General features: G+C 33.5%; 1 protein-coding gene across 3 annotated transcripts in view; it reads right to left on the reverse strand.

The window, feature by feature from the left end:
- Positions 1-22,955, reverse strand: part of Ppp1r12a (protein phosphatase 1 regulatory subunit 12A) — a 126,273-nt gene that overhangs the window by 31,538 nt on the left and 71,780 nt on the right. For all 3 annotated transcript variants that reach the window (XM_074084004.1, XM_020181673.2, XM_074084003.1), the window contains exons 6-11: positions 19,533-19,607; positions 18,675-18,763; positions 18,392-18,549; positions 13,191-13,315; positions 7,879-8,094; positions 165-259 (exon numbers count right to left, since the gene is read on the reverse strand). In XM_074084004.1, the coding sequence (XP_073940105.1) occupies positions 165-259; positions 7,879-8,094; positions 13,191-13,315; positions 18,392-18,549; positions 18,675-18,763; positions 19,533-19,607 (758 nt within the window). The remainder of the gene's footprint in view (positions 1-164; positions 260-7,878; positions 8,095-13,190; positions 13,316-18,391; positions 18,550-18,674; positions 18,764-19,532; positions 19,608-22,955) is intronic.

A 22,955-nucleotide genomic window follows, 5' to 3' on the forward strand; every position in this document is an offset into this window, starting at 1 on the left:
ACTAAGCCTGGACCTCCTCAGAACCAAGCACTTGGTTTTCTCCATGGAACACCATCTCTTCCCCAAATCCATATTTCACGCTATTCCAATACTCATGGTTAACTCTGATGTTAAATCATAAAGATTTTACAGTGAATGCACAAAGCACACCAAAATGAGCTCACCTGTTTTCTTTCTCTTCAATGTCAGATGTACTGGCTAGTCGTCTTGGTATTGTAGGTGCAACATATGCAAGCCTTGTTCCTTTACCATCTTTTTCCTACAAAACAGGAAAAGAATGAATGAAAAATAATTCTGTGTGTTGATTATAGGCACTGCTAAAAATATTATGAAAACATTAGTTGACAAATGTATAATTTCAGAGTCATTATGATTTGCTTTGTATTATTTCTATATTTGCTGGATAAACTTTAAAACTGATACAAATCAATAATTAGATACTATACAAGAAATTGGCCCAGAGCTGTTTCCATAACATTAGCTCAGACAGCTCCACATCAAACTACACGAAGACCCAAGAAAATAAAATCCGGTGCAGAGAATCTCCACTTCACGTTAAACGGAGAACCGAGGAGGCCCCCGGGCCGCCAGTGGCCGGCGCCCATACGGCTTGGGAAGACGCGGACCAGTACACTAACACTCCCTGTTTATACCTTTGAAACTCTCTTGTCTGATACCTTGTTCTGCTTTCTCCCTCTTGTCTGTATATTTGTTTTCCCCTTTTCTTTAACTTCTTGCTTTCCATCTCAGCTCACTCTTCCGTTCTCAATATTACCATTGTTATTATTACAAGCTAGAAAATACTTAATTACACACAGTACAGGGACAGTAACAACACCAAGGACAATGACAGGAAGACAGAAAAAACAAGGAAACCAGTTTCCCCACAGCAAAAAATTAGTACAGGAACCAGAGGGGAATGAAGAGAACAGAAACTCAGAGCCAGACTCCAACAAAATGAAGATAAACTATGCCAAAGGACCCAATGAAGCCTACAAGAATAATTTAAAAGAAGACATACTACAAGTACTCAATGAGAATTTTATAGAGATGATACTGGATAGGGTCAACCAAAATGTACAGGAGACACTCAAGAAATTCCAAGACAATAAAAATAGAGAATTTGAAAAAGCAAAAGAAGAAATAAAGGAAACCATAGAAGCACTGTATAAACACCAAAGTGAAAGAGAGAACACAATGAATAAATGGATAAATGAACTCAGGACAAAAATAGACAACAATAAAGAAGAAAACAGCCAGGATATGGAAAACCTCAGAAAAAAGAACGAAACAGAACTGCAAAACAAAACGGAAAGCCAATCCAGCAGAATAGAACAAACAGAAGACAGAATCTCAGAACTTGAAGATGAAATGGTAATTAAAGGAAAAACCGAAGAACTATTAATTAAACAACTCAAGACCTGTGAAAAGAAAATGCAAGAACTCACTGACTCCATCAAAAGACCAAACTTGAGAATCATGGGCATCGAAGAAGGAGAAGAGGTGCAAGCGAAGGGAATGCGTAATATATTCAACAAAATAATAATGGAAAATTTCCCAAATCTAGAAAAAGATATTCCCATACAAATGCAAGAGGCCTCCAGGACACCAAACAGACCAGATCAAAATAGAACTACTCCACGACATATCATCATTAAAACAACAAGTTCAGAAACTAAGGAAAGAATATTGAAGGCTGCAAGAGAGAAAAAACAAGTAACATACAAAGGTAAACCCATCAAAATCACAGCAGACTTCTCAACAGAAACATTAAAAGCAAGAAGAGCGTGGGGTGAGATCTTCCGGGCACTGAATGAAAATAACTTCAACCCCAGGATACTCTACCCAGCAAAGCTATCATTCAAAATAGATGGAGCAATAAAAGTCTTCCATGATAAGCAGAAACTAAAACAATATGTGACCACAAAGCCACCATTACAAAAGATTCTGCAAGGGATCCTGCACACAGAAAGTGACACCCAACTTAACCATGAAAAGGCAGGCAGCACCAAACCACAGGATAAGAAAAAGCAAGACAGTAGAGAGTAACATCAAGTTAGATACACACAATCAAACCTTCAAACAACTAAGATAACTAAATGGCAGGAATCACCACATACCTATCAGTACTAACACTTAATGTCAATGGACTTAATTCACCCATCAAAAGACACCGTTTGACAAAATGGATTAAAAAAGAAGATCCAACAATTTGTTGCTTACAGGAGACTCATCTCACTGACAGAAATAAGCATATGCTTAGGATGAAAGGCTGGAAGAAGATTTACCAAGCTAATGGCCCCCGAAAACAAGCAGGAGTAGCAATACTTATCTCTGACAAAGTAGACTTCAAACCTACATTGATCAAACGAGACAAAGAAGGACATTCCATACTAATAAAAGGGGAAATAGACCAAAAGGAAATAATAATCATCAATCTGTACGCACCCAATGTCAACGCACCCAATTTCATCAAACATACCCTAAAAGACCTAAAAGCATATATAAACGCCAACACAGTGGTTGTGGGAGACTTTAACACTCCATTATCATCAATAGATAGGTCATCCAAACAAAAACTCAATAAAGAAATCCAAGATCTAAAATATGCAATAGATCAAGTGGACCTAGTAGATGTCTATAGAACATTTCATCCAACCTCTACACAATATACATTCTTCTCAGCAGCCCATGGAACCTTCTCCAAAATAGATCATATCCTAGGGCACAAAGCAAGCCTCAGCAAATATAAGAAAATAGAAATAATACCGTGCATACTATCTGACCACAATGCAGTAAAAGTAGAACTCAACAACAAAAGTAAAGACAAAAAACATGCAAACAGCTGGAAACTAAATAACTCATTACTTAATGAAGAATGGATCATCGATGCAATAAAAGAGGAAATTAAAAAGTTCCTAGAAGTCAATGAAAATGAAAACACAACCTACCGGAACCTATGGGACACAGCTAAGGCAGTCTTGAGAGGAAAGTTTATAGCCATGAGTGCATATATTAAAAAGATTGAAAGATCCCAAATCAATGACCTAATGATACATCTCAAACTCCTAGAAAAACAAGAACAAGCAAATCCCAAAACAAATAGAAGGAGAGAAATAATAAAAATAAGAGCTGAAATCAATGAAATAGAAACCAAAAAAACCATACAAAGAATTAATGAAACAAAAAGTTGGTTCTTTGAAAAAATAAACAAGATCGATAGACCCCTGGCAAACCTGACTAAAATGAGGAGAGAAAAAACCCAAATTAGTAGAATCAGGAATGCAAAAGGGGAGATAACAACAAACACCATGGAAATCCAGGAAATCATCAGAGACTACTTTGAGAACCTATATTCAAATAAATTTGAAAATCTAAAAGAAATGGACAGATTTCTAAATACATATGATCATCCAAAACTGAACCAAGAGGAAATTAATCACCTGAATAGACCTATAACACAAAATGAAATTGAAGCAGCAATCAAGAGTCTCCCCAAAAAGAAAAGTCCAGGACCTGATGGATTCTCTGCTGAATTCTATCAGACCTTTAAAGAAGAACTGATACCAACCCTCCTTAAACTGTTCCATGAAATAGAAAGGGAAGGAAAACTGCCAAACACATTTTATGAAGCCAGTATTACACTTATCCCAAAGCCAGGCAAAGACACCTCCAAAAAGGAGAACTATAGGCCAATCTCCTTAATGAACATTGATGCAAAAATCCTCAACAAAATAATGGCAAACCGAATTCAGCAACACATCAAAAAGATTATTCACCACGACCAGGTAGGCTTCATCCCAGGGATGCAGGGGTGGTTCAACATACGAAAATCAATAAACGTAATAAACCACATTAACAGAAGCAAAGACAAAAACCACTTGATCATCTCAATAGATGCAGAAAAAGCCTTTGATAAGATCCAACATCATTTCATGATAAAAGCTCTAAGAAAACTAGGAATAGAAGGAAAGTTCCTCAACATTATAAAAGCTATATATGACAAACCTACAGCCAGCATTATACTTAACGGAGAAAAATTAAAACCGTTCCCTCTAAAATCAGGAACCAGACAAGGATGCCCACTATCTCCACTCCTATTCAACATAGTACTGGAATTCCTAGCCAGAGCAATTAGGCAAGAAGAAGGAATAAAAGGAATACAAATAGGTAAAGAAACTGTCAAAATATCCCTATTTGCAGATGACATGATCCTATACCTTAAAGACCCAAAAAACTCTACTCAGAAGCTTCTAGACATCATCAATAGCTATAGCAAAGTAGCAGGATATAAAATCAACATAGAAAAATTATTAGCATTTCTATACACTAACAATGAGCAAACGGAAAAAGAATGTATGAAAACAATTCCATTTACAATAGCCTCAAAAAAAATCAAATACCTAGGTGTAAACCTAACAAAAGATGTGAAAGACCTCTACAAGGAAAACTATACACTTCTGAAGAAAGAGATTGAGGAAGACTATAGAAAGTGGAGAGATCTCCCATGCTCATGGATTGGTAGAATCAACATAGTAAAAATGTCGATACTCCCCAAAGTAATCTACATGTTTAATGCAATTCCCATCAAAATTCCAATGACATTCATTAAAGAGATCGAAAAATCTACTGTGAAATTTATATGGAAACACAAGAGGCCACGAATAGCCAAGGCAATACTCAGTCAAAAGAATAATGCAGGAGGTATCACAATACCTGACTTCAAACTATATTACAAAGCAATAACAATAAAAACAGCATGGTACTGGCACAAAAACAGACATGAAGACCAGTGGAACAGAATAGAGGATCCAGATATGAAGCCACACAACTATGAGCAACTTATCTTTGACAAAGGAGCTAAAAATATACGATGGAGAAATAGCAGCCTCTTCAACAAAAACTGCTGGGAAAACTGGTTAGCAGTCTGCAAAAAACTGAAACTAAATCCATGTATATCACCCTATACCAAGATTAACTCAAAATGGATCAAGGATCTTAATATCAGACCCCAAACTCTTAAGTTGATACAAGAAAGAGTAGGAAATACTCTGGAGTTAGTAGGTATAGGTAAAAACTTTCTCAATGAAACCCCAGCAGCACAGCAACTAAGAGATAGCATAGATAAATGGGACCTCATAAAACTAAAAAGCTTCTGTTCATCAAAAGAAATGGTCTCTAAACTGAAGAGAACACCCACAGAGTGGGAGAAAATATTTGCCAATTATACATCAGACAAAGGACTGATAACCAGAATATACAGGGAACTTAAAAAACTAAATTCTCCCAAAACTAATGAACCAATAAAGAAATGGGCATGTGAACTAAACAGAACTTTCTCAAAAGAAGAAATTCAAATGGCCAGAAAACACATGAAAAAATGCTCACCATCTCTAGCAATAAAGGAAATGCAAATTAAAACCACACTAAGATTCCACCTCACCCCTGTTAGAATAGCCATCATCAGCAACACCACCAACAACAGGTGTTGGCGAGGATGCGGGGGAAAAAGGAACCCTTTTACACTGTTGGTGGGAATGTAGACTAGTACAACCACTCTGGAAAAAAATTTGGAGGCTACTTAAAAAGATGGACATCGATCTACCATTTGATCCAGCAATACCACTCTTGGGGATATACCCAAAAGACTGTTACTCCAGAGGCACCTGCACATCCATGTTTATTGCGGCACTATTCACAATAGCCAAGTTATGGAAACAGCCAAGATGTCCCAGCACTGACGAATGGATTAAGAAAATGTGGTATCTATACACAATGGAATTTTATGCAGCCATGAAGAAGAACGAAATGTTATCATTCGCTGGTAAATGGATGGAATTGGAGAACATCATTCTGAGTGAGGTTAGCCTGGCTCAAAAGACCAAAAATCGTATGTTCTCCCTCATATGTGGACATTAGATCAAGGGCAAACACAACAAGGGGATTGGACTATGAGCACATGATAAAAGCGAAAGCACACAAGGGAGGGGTGAGGATAGGTAAGACACCTAAAAAACTAGCTAGCATTTGTTGCCCTTAACGCAGAGAAACTAAAGCAGATACCTTAAAGCAACTGAGGCCAATAGGAAAAGGGGACCAGAAACTAGAGAAAAGGTTAGATCAAAAAGAATTAACCTAGAAGGTAACACCCACACACAGGAAATCAATGTGAGTCAATGCCCTGTATAGCTATCCTTATCTCAACCAGCAAAACCCCTTGTTCCTTCCTATTATTGCTTATACTCTCTCTACAACAAAATTAGAGATAAGGGCAAAATAGTTTCTGCTGGGTATTGAGGGGGGGAGCGGGAGGGGGTGGAGTGGGTGGTAAGGGAGGGGGTGGGGGCAGGGGGGAGAAATGAACCAATCCTTGTATGCACATATGAATAATAAAAGAAAAATGAAAAAAAAAAAAAAAGATTAATAAGCGAATAAAGAAGTACCAAAACAAAAAAAAAAAAAAAAAAAAAAAAGATACTATACAAGCAGTAAATAGTACCCTGTACAAATTAATTTTCTTTTCATTTTCCTTAAGTTTAGAATAAGAAAATAACATAAGGAAGAAAAACTCTTTTGTATCTTAATGACTTTTTCTAAGACTTCTTTAACAGATTAAAGCAGTATATTGTCATATTCTAAAATACTCACTTTTTCTTTTTTAGAGAAATAAGGTCTCAAATACGGCTCTTGAGAGTTCACAATCATTTACATTGTATAAGCTATTCAAAACCTTGACAGTCTATGCTCTAAAATACTTTAAAATATTTTTTTAAATATCTAAGTTATATTTCTCCAAATATGGGTGAGTGTTTAGTGAAAGTTACACTGATAACATTATTGGTATACTGACATAAAGTACATGAGAAACACTTGGGCAATAAATTTGTAAAAAAGAAAAAATAAAAAGTAACTGACAAGAAACTCCATCCTGGAATTTCTGACACATGGAAACACTAAACAGAAAGAAAATCATATAGAAAAAAAAAACCCAAAATGTCCAAGCATAGAAAATGCAGTAGAAAATTAACTATAAACTGCATTGACTAAACTGTAGTATGCCTACTATTTGATATAATATTAATATTGCCTCTCAAAATATAATTAAAAGTTGTTTACAATGTAATGTATCAGATCAAAAGTTGGTAAAGAAGCTTTAGATACTGCATTGGGTGCAGTAGCTCACACCTGTAATCTTAGCTATCAAGGAGGTGAAGATTGAGAGGATTGTGGTTTGAAGCTGGTATGGGCAAAAAATTAGCAAGATCCCATGTGAATTCAGATAGTGGGAGTGTTGGTACACACCTGTGATACGACGATTCCAGGTTTGAGGCCAGATTCAGGAAAAAACACGAGGCCCTACTTAAAAAATAACTAAAGCAAAAAAGGAGCTAGAGCCTGCCTCTGCTGGTAAAGTACCTGCCTAGCAAACTCCTGAATTTAAGCCAAGTATCACACACACAAAAAAGGAGAAACAAGAATCCGAAGATACTATATTAATGCAACTTAGGAGTATTCACATTCCAGAATAAAAAAAAAGTGCCCGAAGTTTAGAAAATTATTAAATAATAATAAATAAAATAAGCCTCTTTCTTAAGACATTCTATAGTGAAAAGGAGAGTAAAGGATTTTTTTTTTTACACTGAGAACAGTACCAATATTTGTGTTTTGAGCAAATACATCTGATCTTCTTAGTATTTATAATTCCATATAAATATCTGTTTAAGGCAGGTACATTCTGTATTATGAAATTCATTACCTCAGGTGAATTAAGTTGATACCCAGGATCTAAAGATATCCCATAGAAAATCGACCAGAGTTTATGTTCCTAAAAAGCAATTACTAGAGTTTTTATAGAAACCAGATTGTGAAATAGATTACCTTTTCTTTATTATCCAAGGAAGAGGAAAGTCTGGGACTTGAAGCTGAACGCATAACACCTGCAGGGTCCTTTTCTTTCTGAGCCTCTTTGGATGCTGTGATCTCAGCAAGTGCACCGTAACTGCCAGTCTTTCTAAGTCCTAACCTCCAAGATGCAGGAGACTCATCTTTTCTCTCTTCTTCTTTGGGAGAAATCTTTGTAGTTGAGGTTGGAAACTAATTTTTATTTTGTTTTAAATAAGGGGAAAAAAAAAGAGTGATCAAAACTGATTAGTCAAGGAAACTGTAAGTTAGTATCTAAAATTACAGCTAACACCTTCAGGAAAAAACACTTTTACTACGTAGGTTAATGTCTTAGTCAAAATCAAAAAAATCTAAAACAGAAGAAGTAACAGACTGCTTTTCCAGAGGTTAGATTTAAGAAAATACACTACACACTTTATATCACACAGGATGATGATGCAGATACAAAAAACAGAAATGAGCACAACGTGAGGATTTAAAACCATGCATCTTTGGAACCAATATTCAGATTAAACTTGTTATGCTGTAACCTAATACACATTCTTGCACAGAGATGCCTCACCATGGATTTTTCACCCTTACTGGGCACCAGCACAATGCCAGTTTTGCGTAAGCCCTGCCTCCATGATGCAGGATCTACTGACTCCACCACAGGCATGAGAGGAGCAATGAAATCAAACTAAAGCCAATTGAAATAAGACAGGTAAGGAGATACAGACTGAAATCATGAAAACAGAAAAGGGAAGTTAAGAGCAAAAAATACTTTTTTCCTTAACAAATTAAAGCCCAATAGTTGGGTAATGATCTTATCTTTGAAAACTACTAGCAATAAGTTCTAGTTTTAGCATGAGATACTCTGAAAGAATAAAGAAACTTCTAAAGCAGTTAAAGGCATGTAGACTACATAGTATTATAGCAATTGAGTGAACAAATTACTGCTTATGAATTTTGGGTTTAATATACTCTGGTTAAAAAAAATTTTAAATACAATATAATAAATCTAATAACTGATATTTTCTAAGTATATTTAATGCAACATTTAAAATATCACAGCTATAGATTTACTGTTTGATTTTCTCACATTTTAAACATTTCAGTTAAAAATTATTTTTATGTACAAATAACTACTCTAACTTTTAAATAGCTTACTTCATTAACTTCATTTGTAGAATTTAAATGTTCAACCACAGTTAAATACAAATAGGTGAATATGGCAACTACTTAGCTGTTACAAGCATACATACATAAGCACTTCAAGAGTCTACTCTCTTCTGCTAAGGATTGGGAATAGTGTCTTCTCTGCTTTCTCAGGCTAAATCTTAATTTTATTCAGCTTATTCTCTACTTTGTTATTCTCCAGTCCTGTCTGATTCCTAAATTCCTAATCCTGAATTTCTATTTAGTGGTAGAATGGACTATCTAGAACTATAATTGGAACTTAAAACTCAACAAGTTGAAAATCAAACACTTTTACCTCCAGGCCAACTCTTCCTCAGTGCTCCATTTCTGGTAATAGCACTAATGTTATCTCTTCAATCTCCCACGTTTAAAACTTTGTAATCATGTTAGACTTCTTCTCTGCATCTTCCTCCATCCATAAACTAATTAGGTGCCAAGTCTCTGAATGTCTTTCACTTTTTTCTAACTCCATGGCCACTTCCCTGATTTAGATTCTTATCACTATGGGCAATTTCAATGATTTTCTAATAAATTTTTTCTCAATCAACATCTAATCTTCAAATATACCCACATATTGCTACCAAAGTTGTATTATGTAAAGAATAATTTTCTTATGGCACTGCTCAACTATTTTCTGTGACTTGCTATTATTAAATGAATTATAAAAGTACTACCTTAAAAATGAGAACACTCCACAATCTGCCTCTACTTTTTCTGTTCTGTATATCAAATTGATCAATTCATTTTTCCTATCAAATATTACCTATACTTGCTTACATTGTTTCTTTTTCAAATTATACAAACCCTCCTTGTCTCAGTTGAAGTACCACCTACTTACTCATTCTTCAAGAACTATTGCAAACGTTCTATTCACATTACCTCAAATCAACTGTAATATTCTTCACTACTACATCATCACGCCACACTTGTACACTTACTGGAATAGTATATTTCACATATCCATATCACATAGTAGTCTTTTATCAAATTATTATGCTTATTATATTACATTGAATTCAATTAAACGAACTCTTTATTCTGAAAAAAAATGAGAAATTTTACCACCCAGTAAAGAAAATATAATTTACACTTCACTGAAATATACAAACAACAAACTAGGCAATCTGTTTTAAAGATCTCAACAATATTTATTCTGACTAGAGCAAGTTATACAAGCTGATTTGTTAGTGAAAAGTGTAAAGCAAAAAGTCAAATTGATGGATTTGTTTGCTGGCTTATTTAGTTTATTCATGCAGTGTTGGGCCTCAAGCATGTGAGGCAATTGCTCTACCACTTAACTATATTCCTAGGCCAAACTGATGAATTTATATACATCACCACAAATTATCATCAGCATAATATTATTGATACAGAAATAATTCTTCAATTTTAGCTCAAGAATTAAGATTTTAAGATCACTTAAAGTGAATACCTCTATCTTTTGCTATAGTTATTCTGTGTCATTAATAAAAAAAAAAAAAGGAACATTTAGTACTGCTTTATGTATTCTTTTTTGGTGATCTATTCCTTGCCATGAGCACATACATACACATATACAAAGTTTATACTCTGGTACAGAAGGCTGGACAACTTAAGACAACACTGTATAAATATTAAAAGCAGAGCTAGTGACTGGGAACCTATAGTTACATAGAAATATTAATTGGAAAATCTTTTAAGATCCAATTAGAATTAACAATTTACTTAAGGAAACTGGTATCTGTTAGGACTCTAAAGTTACAGGTAAAATTTTTATTTAAAAAAAAAAAAACCCTAAAATACTAAAGTAGATAACAGAATATACTTATCCCTGGATATCAAAACAGGTTTTAAAGGGCATACAGTAATGATGAGATAACTCCTATACTCACTAAAGTTTATCAAAGTAATTCTATATCAGAACTTTATTGCTTTGAATAAATTTTATTCAAAGGTGGAAACAATACAATCTTCAAAATAATTTATGATGCATGAAATTGAGAATAAAATGGAATTTCTAAATATGCAAATTAGAGAAGATGTTTATTAATGCATCAGCTTAATTACACAATCAGAAGTGATTCTGAGTAAGAATTTTTATAAAAATAAAGATATCATTAACTTACTAAGCTAAAAAGGTATAAAGTATTTACATTTACTTAGTGCATTAAGAATAAACTGAGAAGTAAGTTGACGTAAATTCAGGAAATGTCTGAGAGTAAGAAAACTGAATACAAGAATTCTATTGTAATTATTTGACTATAGTAGGAAAGGTATCACTTAGTCAAGTAACAAAAAGAAAGAGAGCCAGTTTTTTGCCCAGATATAACCATGGATATGGAGTTTTAGGTAAACTGTGATAATCCTATGGTCCTAACAGATAATAAATAAAAACAGGCTACAAAATGGAGGCACAAATGCACTATTTGCTGAAGAAGTATATGGGGGTTCCAGAAGTAAGTTAAATTTTACTTCAATTAAACTTTGTTGATGCTATTTATAGCATGATAATAGCATTAAAAACAAGCAAATTGCTCTTAGAGAATTTCATATTAAAGCATATGTTATTATGATTATATGAACATGGGTTTCAAATGAATTCAAGATACTCTCAGTTCCAGACTATAGAAAGAAAGAACTCATTAAATGTTCAAATTATATACCAGCCAAATATATTTCTACCTCTAAGAATTTATGTTTCTGCTTTCCTTGGGAAGAGTTTAGAGTAGGGTTATTACTAATAGTACAGAGTTTAAAAATTCTCTGTTATATGATTTTTTAAAAAAAAATTGTACATTTTGACCAGTCAGCAAAACTGACAACATAACAGAAAAAGTGAGGATTTAAAATCAGTTCTCCAACCCATGCAACCCAATATTGTCAGACAAGCAACAAAATAGTAAGTCTAAAGGCAGAAATATTACAACTAAACACAATGTGCAATCTCTGAGTGAACCCTTGGTTCGAAAAAACAGGCAAGAAAAAATATTTCTAGAAGCAAATGGGGTGATCTGAGTATGCATATTAGTTAACATGGATAACTATTGTATCAAAATTAAATTTTCTAAGTATGATCATTTTATTGTGGAAATGAAGGATCATGTCTTTGCACTGAGGAAACACACACAGACATATTTAGGGATGATGTTTTACGATGAATGCAGTCAGTTCTTAAATGTTTTGGAAAAAAAGTATGTGTACACAAAAAGGAATGAGAATGTTCATTAAAGATAAGTGAGGCTTGGTGAGGAGAAACCTTTATAAAAACAATAGATTAAAAAACAACCAGCCCTTAATCTTTAGATCAAAAGCAAGGGTTCTATACTAGCAGGGAAAAAGAAAGTCCTTAAAAATGTTAGCACACTAACAGGAAACCACATTGATGGAGAACAGAGGCAGAAAAGAAAGCAGGAGGAAAGGAAGAAATGAAACTAACCTTCTTGGAGCACACTTTACCACTAGCCAGGCCCTTTCTTTTTATTGGCACTTATATTATTGATTTTGTTTCTCCTTGTTTATTTTGTTTTGTGGCAGATAGGAAGATAATAACATGTTCAAAGACCTAACCTAACAAGAGGTGGGGTCAGGGGCTGATCTCTGGTTTGTCTGGTTTCAGAGATCATATTCTTACTGGCATACCACAGAGGCATTCCAAGTGGTTGTAAGTCTCTATGAGTTAGAGACTCATTTAGTTCTCTCACTGACTTGTGGTTTCTCATTGTCTTCTTAGACCTTTCTTATCCATGTGTGAAATTAATAATGTGTAGCCTTATGTAACAAAGATAAAGAATGTAAAAACATGTGTTTCTTAAAATAAAAGTTGAGTAGAAATAACTATCATGACCACAGGTTTTAATACTATGAAACTTATATATTTCTGTCATTCACTCATAACTAACAATTCTAACTATTAACTATGAAGTGCAATATCAAGTGTAATATAAATTATAAAAAAGGATAAAAGAGATTACAATATGGTTAAAAGGAAATCTCAAACTAAAAACTGGAAAACATGATATTTTGGGAGAAAAAAAAAAAAAAGTGTGAGAGCTCAGAACTGTTTTAATGAGTTAGTCCAAAGAGTACTTACACAGAATACATGTATTTTTGTAAACACAATTTTGACTTACCTTTTTAATAGGTGATGTGGGTGTCCCTTGACTGGATGACAAAGTGGGTGTTGTAACAGCTACAGAAGCTGCTTGTGTACTGCAAGTGTTGGCATTAGTTACAGAAGTCATGGGTTTTGTCTTATCTATTAAAAAAGAAAAAAAAAAATTGGGTCAAAATTCTATAGGAATTTGGCTTCAATGGACATCTTTTCATATTACTGTCTCTTCTCACAATTGGATTTTTTTAAGAAGTCTACAGAAATGTGTCTAAATATATGCTGAAGTGAATAGTCAATAACATGAAAGAAATACAATAAAGCTTCTGAGAGTAAAAGACAAATAGAACCTAACTCCTGGACTTTTTTTTTTTTTTTTGGCAGTACTGGTGATTGAATTTAGGGCCTTCTGTTTTTTGACTAGGCACTCTTGAGCCACTTCCCTAAGCCTCCTAACTTCTGTACCTTTAAAACTAGGAAAAAGTCTATGGCTCACACCTATAACCCCAGCCATCATGGAAGAGGAGAGCAGGAAGACTGCAATACGAAGCCAGTCCAGGCAAAAACTTAATGAGACAACCAACTCCACAAACAAGCTGGGTGTGATTGTACACGCCTGTCATTCTAGCATCGTGGGAGGATGGGGTCCAAGGCTGCTCTGGACAAATATGTGAGACTCAATCTGAAAAACAACTAAAGCAAAAGCAGGGTTAGAGCATGACTCAAGTGGTAGAGCACCTATCTATCATGCACAAGGCCCTGAGTTCAAACCTCAGTCCTCTCCAAACAAAAAAACAAAACTAAGGAATTAAATTTTAATAAATTTGTAACTTAAATGCATAAAGAAATGTAACTTAAAGAATTAAAATAGCTTTGCAATTTCCTAATGATAAAAACTATTACTGATGATTTAAGCTGCTTTATTTTGTTGTTTTTAAACTAATATTCCTTTTTTCCCCCCTGTGTCGGAACTCATCAACTCATGCTTACTAGGCAGGTACTCTAACACTTGAGCCATGTCCCCCAAACTTTTCTTCCATTTTGTTATTTTTCAGATAGGGTCTGCTGTTTTTATCCAGGGCTGGTCTTGCACTGTGATCTTCCTATCTATGGAGTTTCTTTCTTTCCCAAATTATAGCATGCACTGCCAAGCTGGGCTTAATTGTTGAAATGGAATCTTGCTAACATTTTGCCTGGGCTGTGCTCAAACCATGATCCTCCTGATCTTCACTTCCAGAGTAGCTGGGATTATAGGCATGTATAATCATACCTGGTTGACTGTTCTTTATTGCAAGAAATCTGAAAGGACTTTTATCAGAATGAGGCTATATTCATGTCAAACAGTATGGTTTAATGTCCCAAAAAGCATGCCTTCTGACTTCTAAAACATCTAAAGTTAAATGGGCACAATACCATAGTTCTAGAAAATAATCCATCTAACTGAGAAAGTGTCATTCAACAAATACTTACTGTCTCTGTATTCCAAATAACTGTTCTAGGCACTCAGGATACATCGGCTAATTAATGGATAAAACATCTTAACTGCTTGGCACTTATAATGCAGTAGGAAAATAATCAACAAGATAAAGTACCCCCCATACAACTTATTAAGTAAACATTGTCAATATTGTTGAAACCCTTCTATTTTATTTCAAGGAAGAATGAAAAATTTAAGTTCTAGAGGAAAAAGAACCCTTTAAAGCAAAACTATACTTCTTTTCTCATTTGCTCAATTAACACTCAAATTTATAGATCATTTGGAAGGCAAATAAAATTTTTTATTGAGTTCTCATTTTCATCTAGTTTATGAGAGGAATAACCACTTTAAAAACTGGCTTGGTAAATAATTTATGAAAGTAAATCCAGCAAAATAGCTACTTTATGTCAAGTAGCTTCCCAAGGAAACAACTTCACAAAAAGTAGAAAAAGGAAACAGCTTAGAAAATGACAAATCAATCTGTAGCTCTACAGAAATGGCTGCTTTTTCAAGTTTGCCAAGTATGTATGATAAAGACATGGTTGATATTTAAAAAATTGAGAGAGAAGAAACCACACAGCATTTACATGGATAGACTGGTGAGATAGTTTTTCCTGGCACAGACCATTAAAAGCAACAGGAGAATAAAATTATCAAAATATCAGAGAAACTGAGCAAGAAGTGATTGATATGCCTAAATTCCAAACAGGAACAAATACAATGCAATCTGATATATTTGTATAGCTATTACTTTTATTTATATTTAAAGAACAGCACAGTTTAAAGAACTATAAATTATCGAGACATATTCTTCTCATTTTACAATCAAATTTTACCCAAAAGACATGAAATTTACTAGTAACTGACAGAACTGGTCTAAGATTCATGTCTTTTGTTTGTTTTAAATAGCTCCTTGTACTTAATATTGAGCATTGAATTGTATATAAGGGCTTATTAAAAGAAAAAAGGGTAAATCGGGTGTCAGTTGCTCACATCTATAATCCTAGCTACTTGTAAGGCACAGAGCAAGAGGACTGTGGTTTGAGGCCAGCCCAGGTAAAAAGTTCATGGGACTCCATCTCAACAGCTGTATGCAGTGGCGGGTACCTGTTATCCCAAACTACACAGAAGCCTGAGATTAGGAGGATACAGTTTCCAGGCCAGCCGGAGCAAAAAAGTTTGCAAGATGCTATCTCAACAGAAAAAAGCTGAGAGCAGAGGTATGAGCCTATCATCCCAGTGATGACAGGAATCTTAAAATAGGAGAATCACAAACTAGGCCAGCCTGGGCAAAAAAAGTGACACTTTTATCTTCAAAATAACCAGAGCAAAAACGGCTGGAGGCATGTTTCAAGCAGTACAGCACCTGTCTAAGTAAGCACAAAGCACCAATTTCAAATGTCTGTAGTACTGAAAAAATAAAAGTAACAAAAATCAGAAATCTCTGAAAGAAATGCCTGTACTTCCAGTTCTTGAATTTTACCTGGCAAGTAGTAAAATACTGACACAAAAGTTAGATCTCAATGACATTATTTCACCTTTTGGTTTTTGTAAAATGTAGGAAAAATTCAGAAACTTAAATGAGATTATGTGAAGTGTGTGTGTATATATATATATATATAATATTTAGAATAGAATAGAATTTAATTTTATACAATTATTATATGAAAGCTAATACTACAATGCAATTGATTGGTTTAGAGTATACATAGAAAGCAGTTATTATCCTCACTTTACAGGTAAGAAATCTGAGATTAAATAAATTACCCACATATACTTACTTGCATGGACCAATCCATGTTCTTAAATGCATGCTGATTCTCATACAATTTGCTTTTATAATTACAAATATTTTAATTAGCACAAATACTTTATAACATTTAATCATAACTATTGCTACAGCTTCCAATTTCCATCACAATTATCTCAACAAGGCAAAGAATATTGAGCCACACAGCCAAACATGAAAAAAATGAAGAAATATTTAAATCCCTAAGTGACTAGAATCTAGTCACTTACATATTTCACAAACTTTTTGTGTATTATAGAAAAAAAATTGTTGGATTAGTAAATCTTTCAGGATATAAATGAAACCAAAACATATTACCTGAGCAATAGAGCTAGACAACATCTTATTTTTTTAAAGTTATTGGTATGCTCTTTGACATGTATTATATTTAGTGAACCATAGCTGCTCACATTTCCTTAGAGGAAATATTTTGCTGAGTAAAAATATGATGATTTCAAATTACTGTTGTTGTGCCTAGAGGAAATACAGGGTTCCAAGAAATTGCAGGGCTCCTGTGTGTTAACCAGTAAGCACCAAATTGGCCCTGAGGACAATTTTTCATTGTCATTAATATTTATTAAAATATTAATGGAAGTAGAGCATTTTCTACTAAATTTTCAAGTAAAAATGCCAGGCTATACAATTCAAAGATGAAAATACTGGCATTCCATGTAATTCAGATTGTGCAATGAACTGATATACACTAAGAAAATGAATGTTATTTAATAAAAGCAATTTAGTAAACAAAATCTATAAAAACATGCAGACAAGAGAAAAAACAAAGAAACCATATTCTTAGTACTGGAAAAGAAAGGAATGTAAATTGTTATAGTAGCTTTGTAAAATAATTTACTAGCATTTATGAAAACTGAAAATGTATGTACCCTATGACTAAGTAATTCAACTTCTAAGTACCTTAGAAAATCTCTTACAAATATACACAGGAAACACAACCACTGCAGCATTATTTAAAACAATAAAAACGAGGAGATAAATGTTCATCAGAAAGGTAATGAACATATTTAATGGGGTATTACACAACAGGTAAAGGAATGACGTAGACAAATAGACTTATGGGCAAAACTAACAAAGTAACCCTTTTGTGAAAAAAGCAAGATATACAACAATTCCTGGAGTATGAAAGTAAGCACAAAACCATATCATAGTTGTATATATATTACTTATGAGTGAATATATAAGAATATAAACATGGACTAGAAGATTACAGAAAGAAAACGATAATGACTGCTTTTGAAAGGAAAGGATGGGATGCAGACTGAAGTAGTGGCTAAAGAAGGCAAGTTATGATTTTAATCAAAGAAAAATCTGAAATAAGTATTATTAAAATGTCAACAGGTATTGAGTCTGAAGTCTTAGTAGTTAAAAGATGAATATTTATTTAGTTATTTATTGGCAGTACTGGGGTTTGAACGCAGGGCCTCCTACTTGTTAGGCAGGGGCTCTACCACTTAAGCCACTCCACTCAGCTAGAATATGAACATTTATATTATTCTTTTGTATAGCTTTTAAAATTTATCCAAATAAAGTACATTTCTCCACACCCTAACAGGAAGTTACCATTTCTTAGGGAGAACTTGGGATGTTGCTGGAACCAGCTTCCTGGAGTTAGGCTCCAGAAGGCAGCACCAACATTCTTGAATTGTTGAGAATCCATTCATCCTCTATCTGTCCCATTATATAGGAGTCCCTATGGAAATTTAAAAGCCTCTGCACCTTCTAAAAATCTAAATTATAGGTCAGCAAAAAACACAGGTGAATAAGAACCTCCAGCTAGAGAACAATAAATTCCTAAGTCTCTAATGTTCACTGAAAGGTTTGGCAGCTAATTGAAAAAAACAGCAAATCTGCCCTAAAAGCTTCAAAATTAGGCCTGTGCTTCTCTTACGCTTAACTGTTAAAATATGAAATAAAAATTCACTTATCCTTCAAATTTTACCTGTTTCAGCTTCTGACTCCGAGTCATCCTCCTCATCTTCTTCGCTAGAGCAGCTAGATTCATCTTTCTTTCCTTCTTCTTCATCATCAACTTTTTCTTGTTCCAGAGATTCAATACGGGATGCATTTTTTTCTGGCTCAATAATCAGTGTCTCTTTGCTATGAGGAGAAAACACAAAAGGTTAAAATGTATCAGTCTCCCTTATATTTACAATAAGTGTATGTGGCCATTATGTCAACTCATCCACAATAATAACAAAAGCTGCTTTTGGAATTTTACTTACTTTTTAAAGGTCTTCTGTGACTGATTATTGTCCATATTTGCTGTTGATTCAATTAGTGGAGATTTCTTATCCCGTTTTTCACTATGGAGCTTTATAATATGCAATAGAAAATAGGAATCATATTAAAATAGTGTTAATTACTAAAATTGTTTAAAAAAGCAGTTTTAAACACTAAACCAAAACAAGACAAATAAATAAAATATGTAAGTTTTATCTGAAAAGGAAAAAGCTTAAGTGAAGAATGGAAAAGACTGGACTATTACAAAGCTCTAAATAGGATTAAATTGGATTTTTTAGATCCCACCGACTTTATTTCATTGGAAAAGTCAAAGTCCACTACCAACTGAGGACAGCTAATGGCATTTTACTTAGAAACCTGTTTCTTAGTTATATAACTCCTTGCTTATTTAGAGTCTGCTATTAGAAGTCTGAGATTTTACAGTCTATAACTTTTAAGAAAAATTTCTTATAAAATTACAAAAACGTTACTCTTGAGAACGTATCCGTAAGTATTCGTTTTGTGAAGGGGGGGGGAAATAGAAATAGGGATAACAACATTAAAGGCTAAATACCACCAACATTTCTTTATTCTCTTCCACTGTAATTTGGTTTGGTTACTAGGAGTAACTTAAAAAAGTATAAAACATCACAAGAATACTTTTTTATTCACCATAGCCTTTGTGATTTTTTTTGGTGGTACTGGGGTTTGAATTCAGGGTCTCACACTTGCTAGGCAGGCACTGTACCACTTGAGCCACTCCACCAATAAGAATCCTTTTTTTTTTTAACTATGTGAAATTCAAAGCTATTAAGAGAACTTATTAATACAGGCAATTTTTAGGCAGTCATCAAACATACCAGATTTTGTTTTTTTTGCAACTCTTCTAAATATCCTAAAATGTCTTCATCTGCTACATCAAAAGCTGTTTGGCCCTAGGCAAGAAACAAACAACGTAATGATGATAAAAAGTCAGTATTTCATGAAATGCCATCAGTAATTCTGAATAATGATATGGAAAGAAGTTAGATACCATTTTTTTGAAGGTATAAGTGACATGATACATATAACTCCAAGGGGATGTATGAGAAATCCATATGAGAGAAGAGAGTAGCTGATCGCCTCCTTTTATTTAGCAACAGTATGAGTTAATGTCACTTTAAGTATACTCACAGTTACAAAATCACTACCACAAATCAATTTTAGAACATTTTCATCACCCCCAGAAGAACAAAATACCCTTTATAGTCACTTTCCCTCTAATTTTTCCAGTCCCCTTAGCCCAAGGCAACCAATCATCTACTTTGTCTCTACACACTTGCCTATGTTGGACATTTCATGTAAGCGGAATCATACAACATACCATTCTTTATGCCAGGCTTCTTTTGCTTTGCATGTTTTAAAAGTTCATCCATGTTACATGGCATGCATCACTATTCTTCTTATTTTAATTGACAAATAAGATTTCATTGCACGATATACACATTTTGCTAATCTAATCAACAGCTGGACATTTCGTTTTTCTTTTTGCCCACAATAAACAATGGTGCTATGCACACTTTGTGTGTGTGTGTGTAGACAGTTTTCATTTTCTTGGTCATATGCTAATGTTAGATTTAATCTTTTGAGGGTTTTCTTGATACCTTCCTAAAACTCATTATATCTTTATATATATATATATATATATATATATATATATATATATATATATATATATACACACACACACGTACATACATATACACACAATACACAAACTACTTAATGTTTGCTATCCATAAGTATTAATTTCAAAAATTAGTCCAGAAGATCATTCATCAATCTTTTATTCATTATGAAAGAGAAAATTTCAAAGATTTGTTGATTTTCCTTGCTAGACTTTCCAGTAGGAATTTAATGGATAATCTATCCTCTCCAACGAGACTAAGAGAAAAAAACTTCAGCTTTAATAAACTTTTCCTCTATTTCAGTCTTCAGTGTTAAAAGCCAAGAGTTAAAATCCTGAAGAAAAAATTACTACCAAATAAAATAACTGGCTCAGAATTTTGAGATGCTTTTTAGACTAGCAATACATGTTAATTCTATGATACTCTTTATATAATTAGTTCTCAAATGTTAGAAGTGCTATACTTTAAATGTAAGTTGATTCAAGACCATGTTATTATGTCTTGTTATTATGTCAAGATCATGCTATTATGTGGCAATAACTGACTTATTTTTAAGTGTTATTTTAATCATTTATCAATTCTTAAGAACAAAATACCCCACCATGTAAAAATTTCAAACTGTATAAATTTTTTGCTTCAGTTAAATGCAATGGGGTTATTTTTGATAACCAAGAAATTGTCCTTGTTAATAAGAAATTGGGTCACGTTACTAACTTTTCTTTTCACTTTCTCCCTTGTAAATGAGTCTACTTTGCAAACAGCAGCTGAAAGAGAATAAAAACTAGAGTAAAATGTGGGCTATAAGCAGAGAAATATTTCTAATTAAAAAAGACACATCCATTGACTTAATTCAATAACTTAACCATGATCTTTAAGCAATCTACAAGACAGTTATGAAGCTAACAATTAGGAAATTATGAATATTATTTTATTCTTAACTACCATTCAGTCACTACTGTTCACTAATGGAGTACAAATGCAGTAAGGTGTGTAAACAGAGACACTCAAAGCAGCCAGGAAGTAACTAAGGAGAACACATTGCTGAGGTATGAGAAAATAAGAACTCTTATCAATTCAAGAGAATTATCTTAAAAGAAAACAAAAAACAAACAAAACCCCAGGCTGCTTAAAAAAGATCAGATCAATAAATCTATTAATTACCACAGTCAGAGACACACTAGAGCCACTGTTTAACTTCATTTTTCTTTATTTACTTATTCTAAATGAATTGCTTTTATAGATATGCTTCCTCTTTCTTCAGAGCAACCAGTACAATAGGTGGGATAAAGATTATTATGATTCTTATTGTACAGATGAGGAAAACTCAACTTCTGAATATATGCCATTTACCCAAGGTCTTGCAGGTAATGAAGGGAAAGTGGGAACAGAATCCAGCCCTCTATTGCTTTAGTATGTCATTTTGTCTTATGAGTTCAGATAGAATTAGGGTGAAGAAAAAATACTTGTCCCATTAGCAGAAACAGCTGTTATTCACTTAAATCTTTAAATCCATCCCTACTAATAGTTAAGAAGGGACATTATTTAGGTACCTTCTAGTAAAACAATTCTTTTAATAAGTTAATGAAGCAAAATAAAAACCTTCATATTTAAAATCAGCATAAATTTATGAGCTAAATTATAGTAAATGTTTTACAGTTTACAAGTAAGTTAAAGAAATGAGACCTCAATACTTATTTTTAAAACATTTCTTCATTTTCATGTAGAAAAACTCTCAGATTCTATAGGATTTGTTGCATTTTCTGTGCTTTTCCCAAAATCTTATGTTTCCCGTTACTAAAAAATTCATCTAAACTTTGAAAGTACTATATATGCAATTCTTTGATATTTTAAAATTTGGTAAAAAAGTTTAATATACATGTACTAATGATGGTATGAAATGACAATGAAATGAAAACAGAGACGGCTCACTAATTCACAGGGGCAAAGTTGTTATAATTATTAAAATTCTAAAAAATGAAGAGAAACAAAAAATCTATTACTACAGAAGTTTTTAGAAAAAAGAAAAGATAAAAGTTTTTATTTGGCAATGTTTATACCACAAAGGTTTCTAGAATGATTAAGTTTATGGCTCTTTACTATGGAAATATTCTATACACATATATATAAACAAAAAAACAGAAAAATGAGACCTGTTGAACTATTCCAGGAATGGGCGGGGGGGGGGGGAGGCCGGTGAGAAGGAGAATGATGGAGGAGTTGAATTCAAGTATGATATCTTGTAAGAAATTATGTATGGGGAAAGAGGGAAAGGAAAAGAGAATGAGAGAATATTACAGTCAGTAATATTGTAAAACATAACATCTGTGTAGGTAGAGGACATAAGAATGGGTATTGAAAGCTGATGAATGGGGGGTGGTAGGTAAAAGAGTAAGGAAGAGTAATGGAAGGGGTTGAACGGACCAAAGTACACCACAGCAGGGCTACATTGAGAAACCCCTTTGAACATCAAATTAAATATTAAGAACAAAAGACAGGACTGTAAAATAGGTACAGTGTTTGGGGGGGGATACTAATGGGAAGGGGAGGATGAATGAAAGAGATGAAGGTGAGGGTGTATGGTTGATGGACTTCATATACTTATATGAAATAGAACAA

This window comes from Castor canadensis, chromosome 8 (assembly GCF_047511655.1).
Source record: "Castor canadensis chromosome 8, mCasCan1.hap1v2, whole genome shotgun sequence".
NCBI lineage: Eukaryota > Metazoa > Chordata > Mammalia > Rodentia > Castoridae > Castor > Castor canadensis.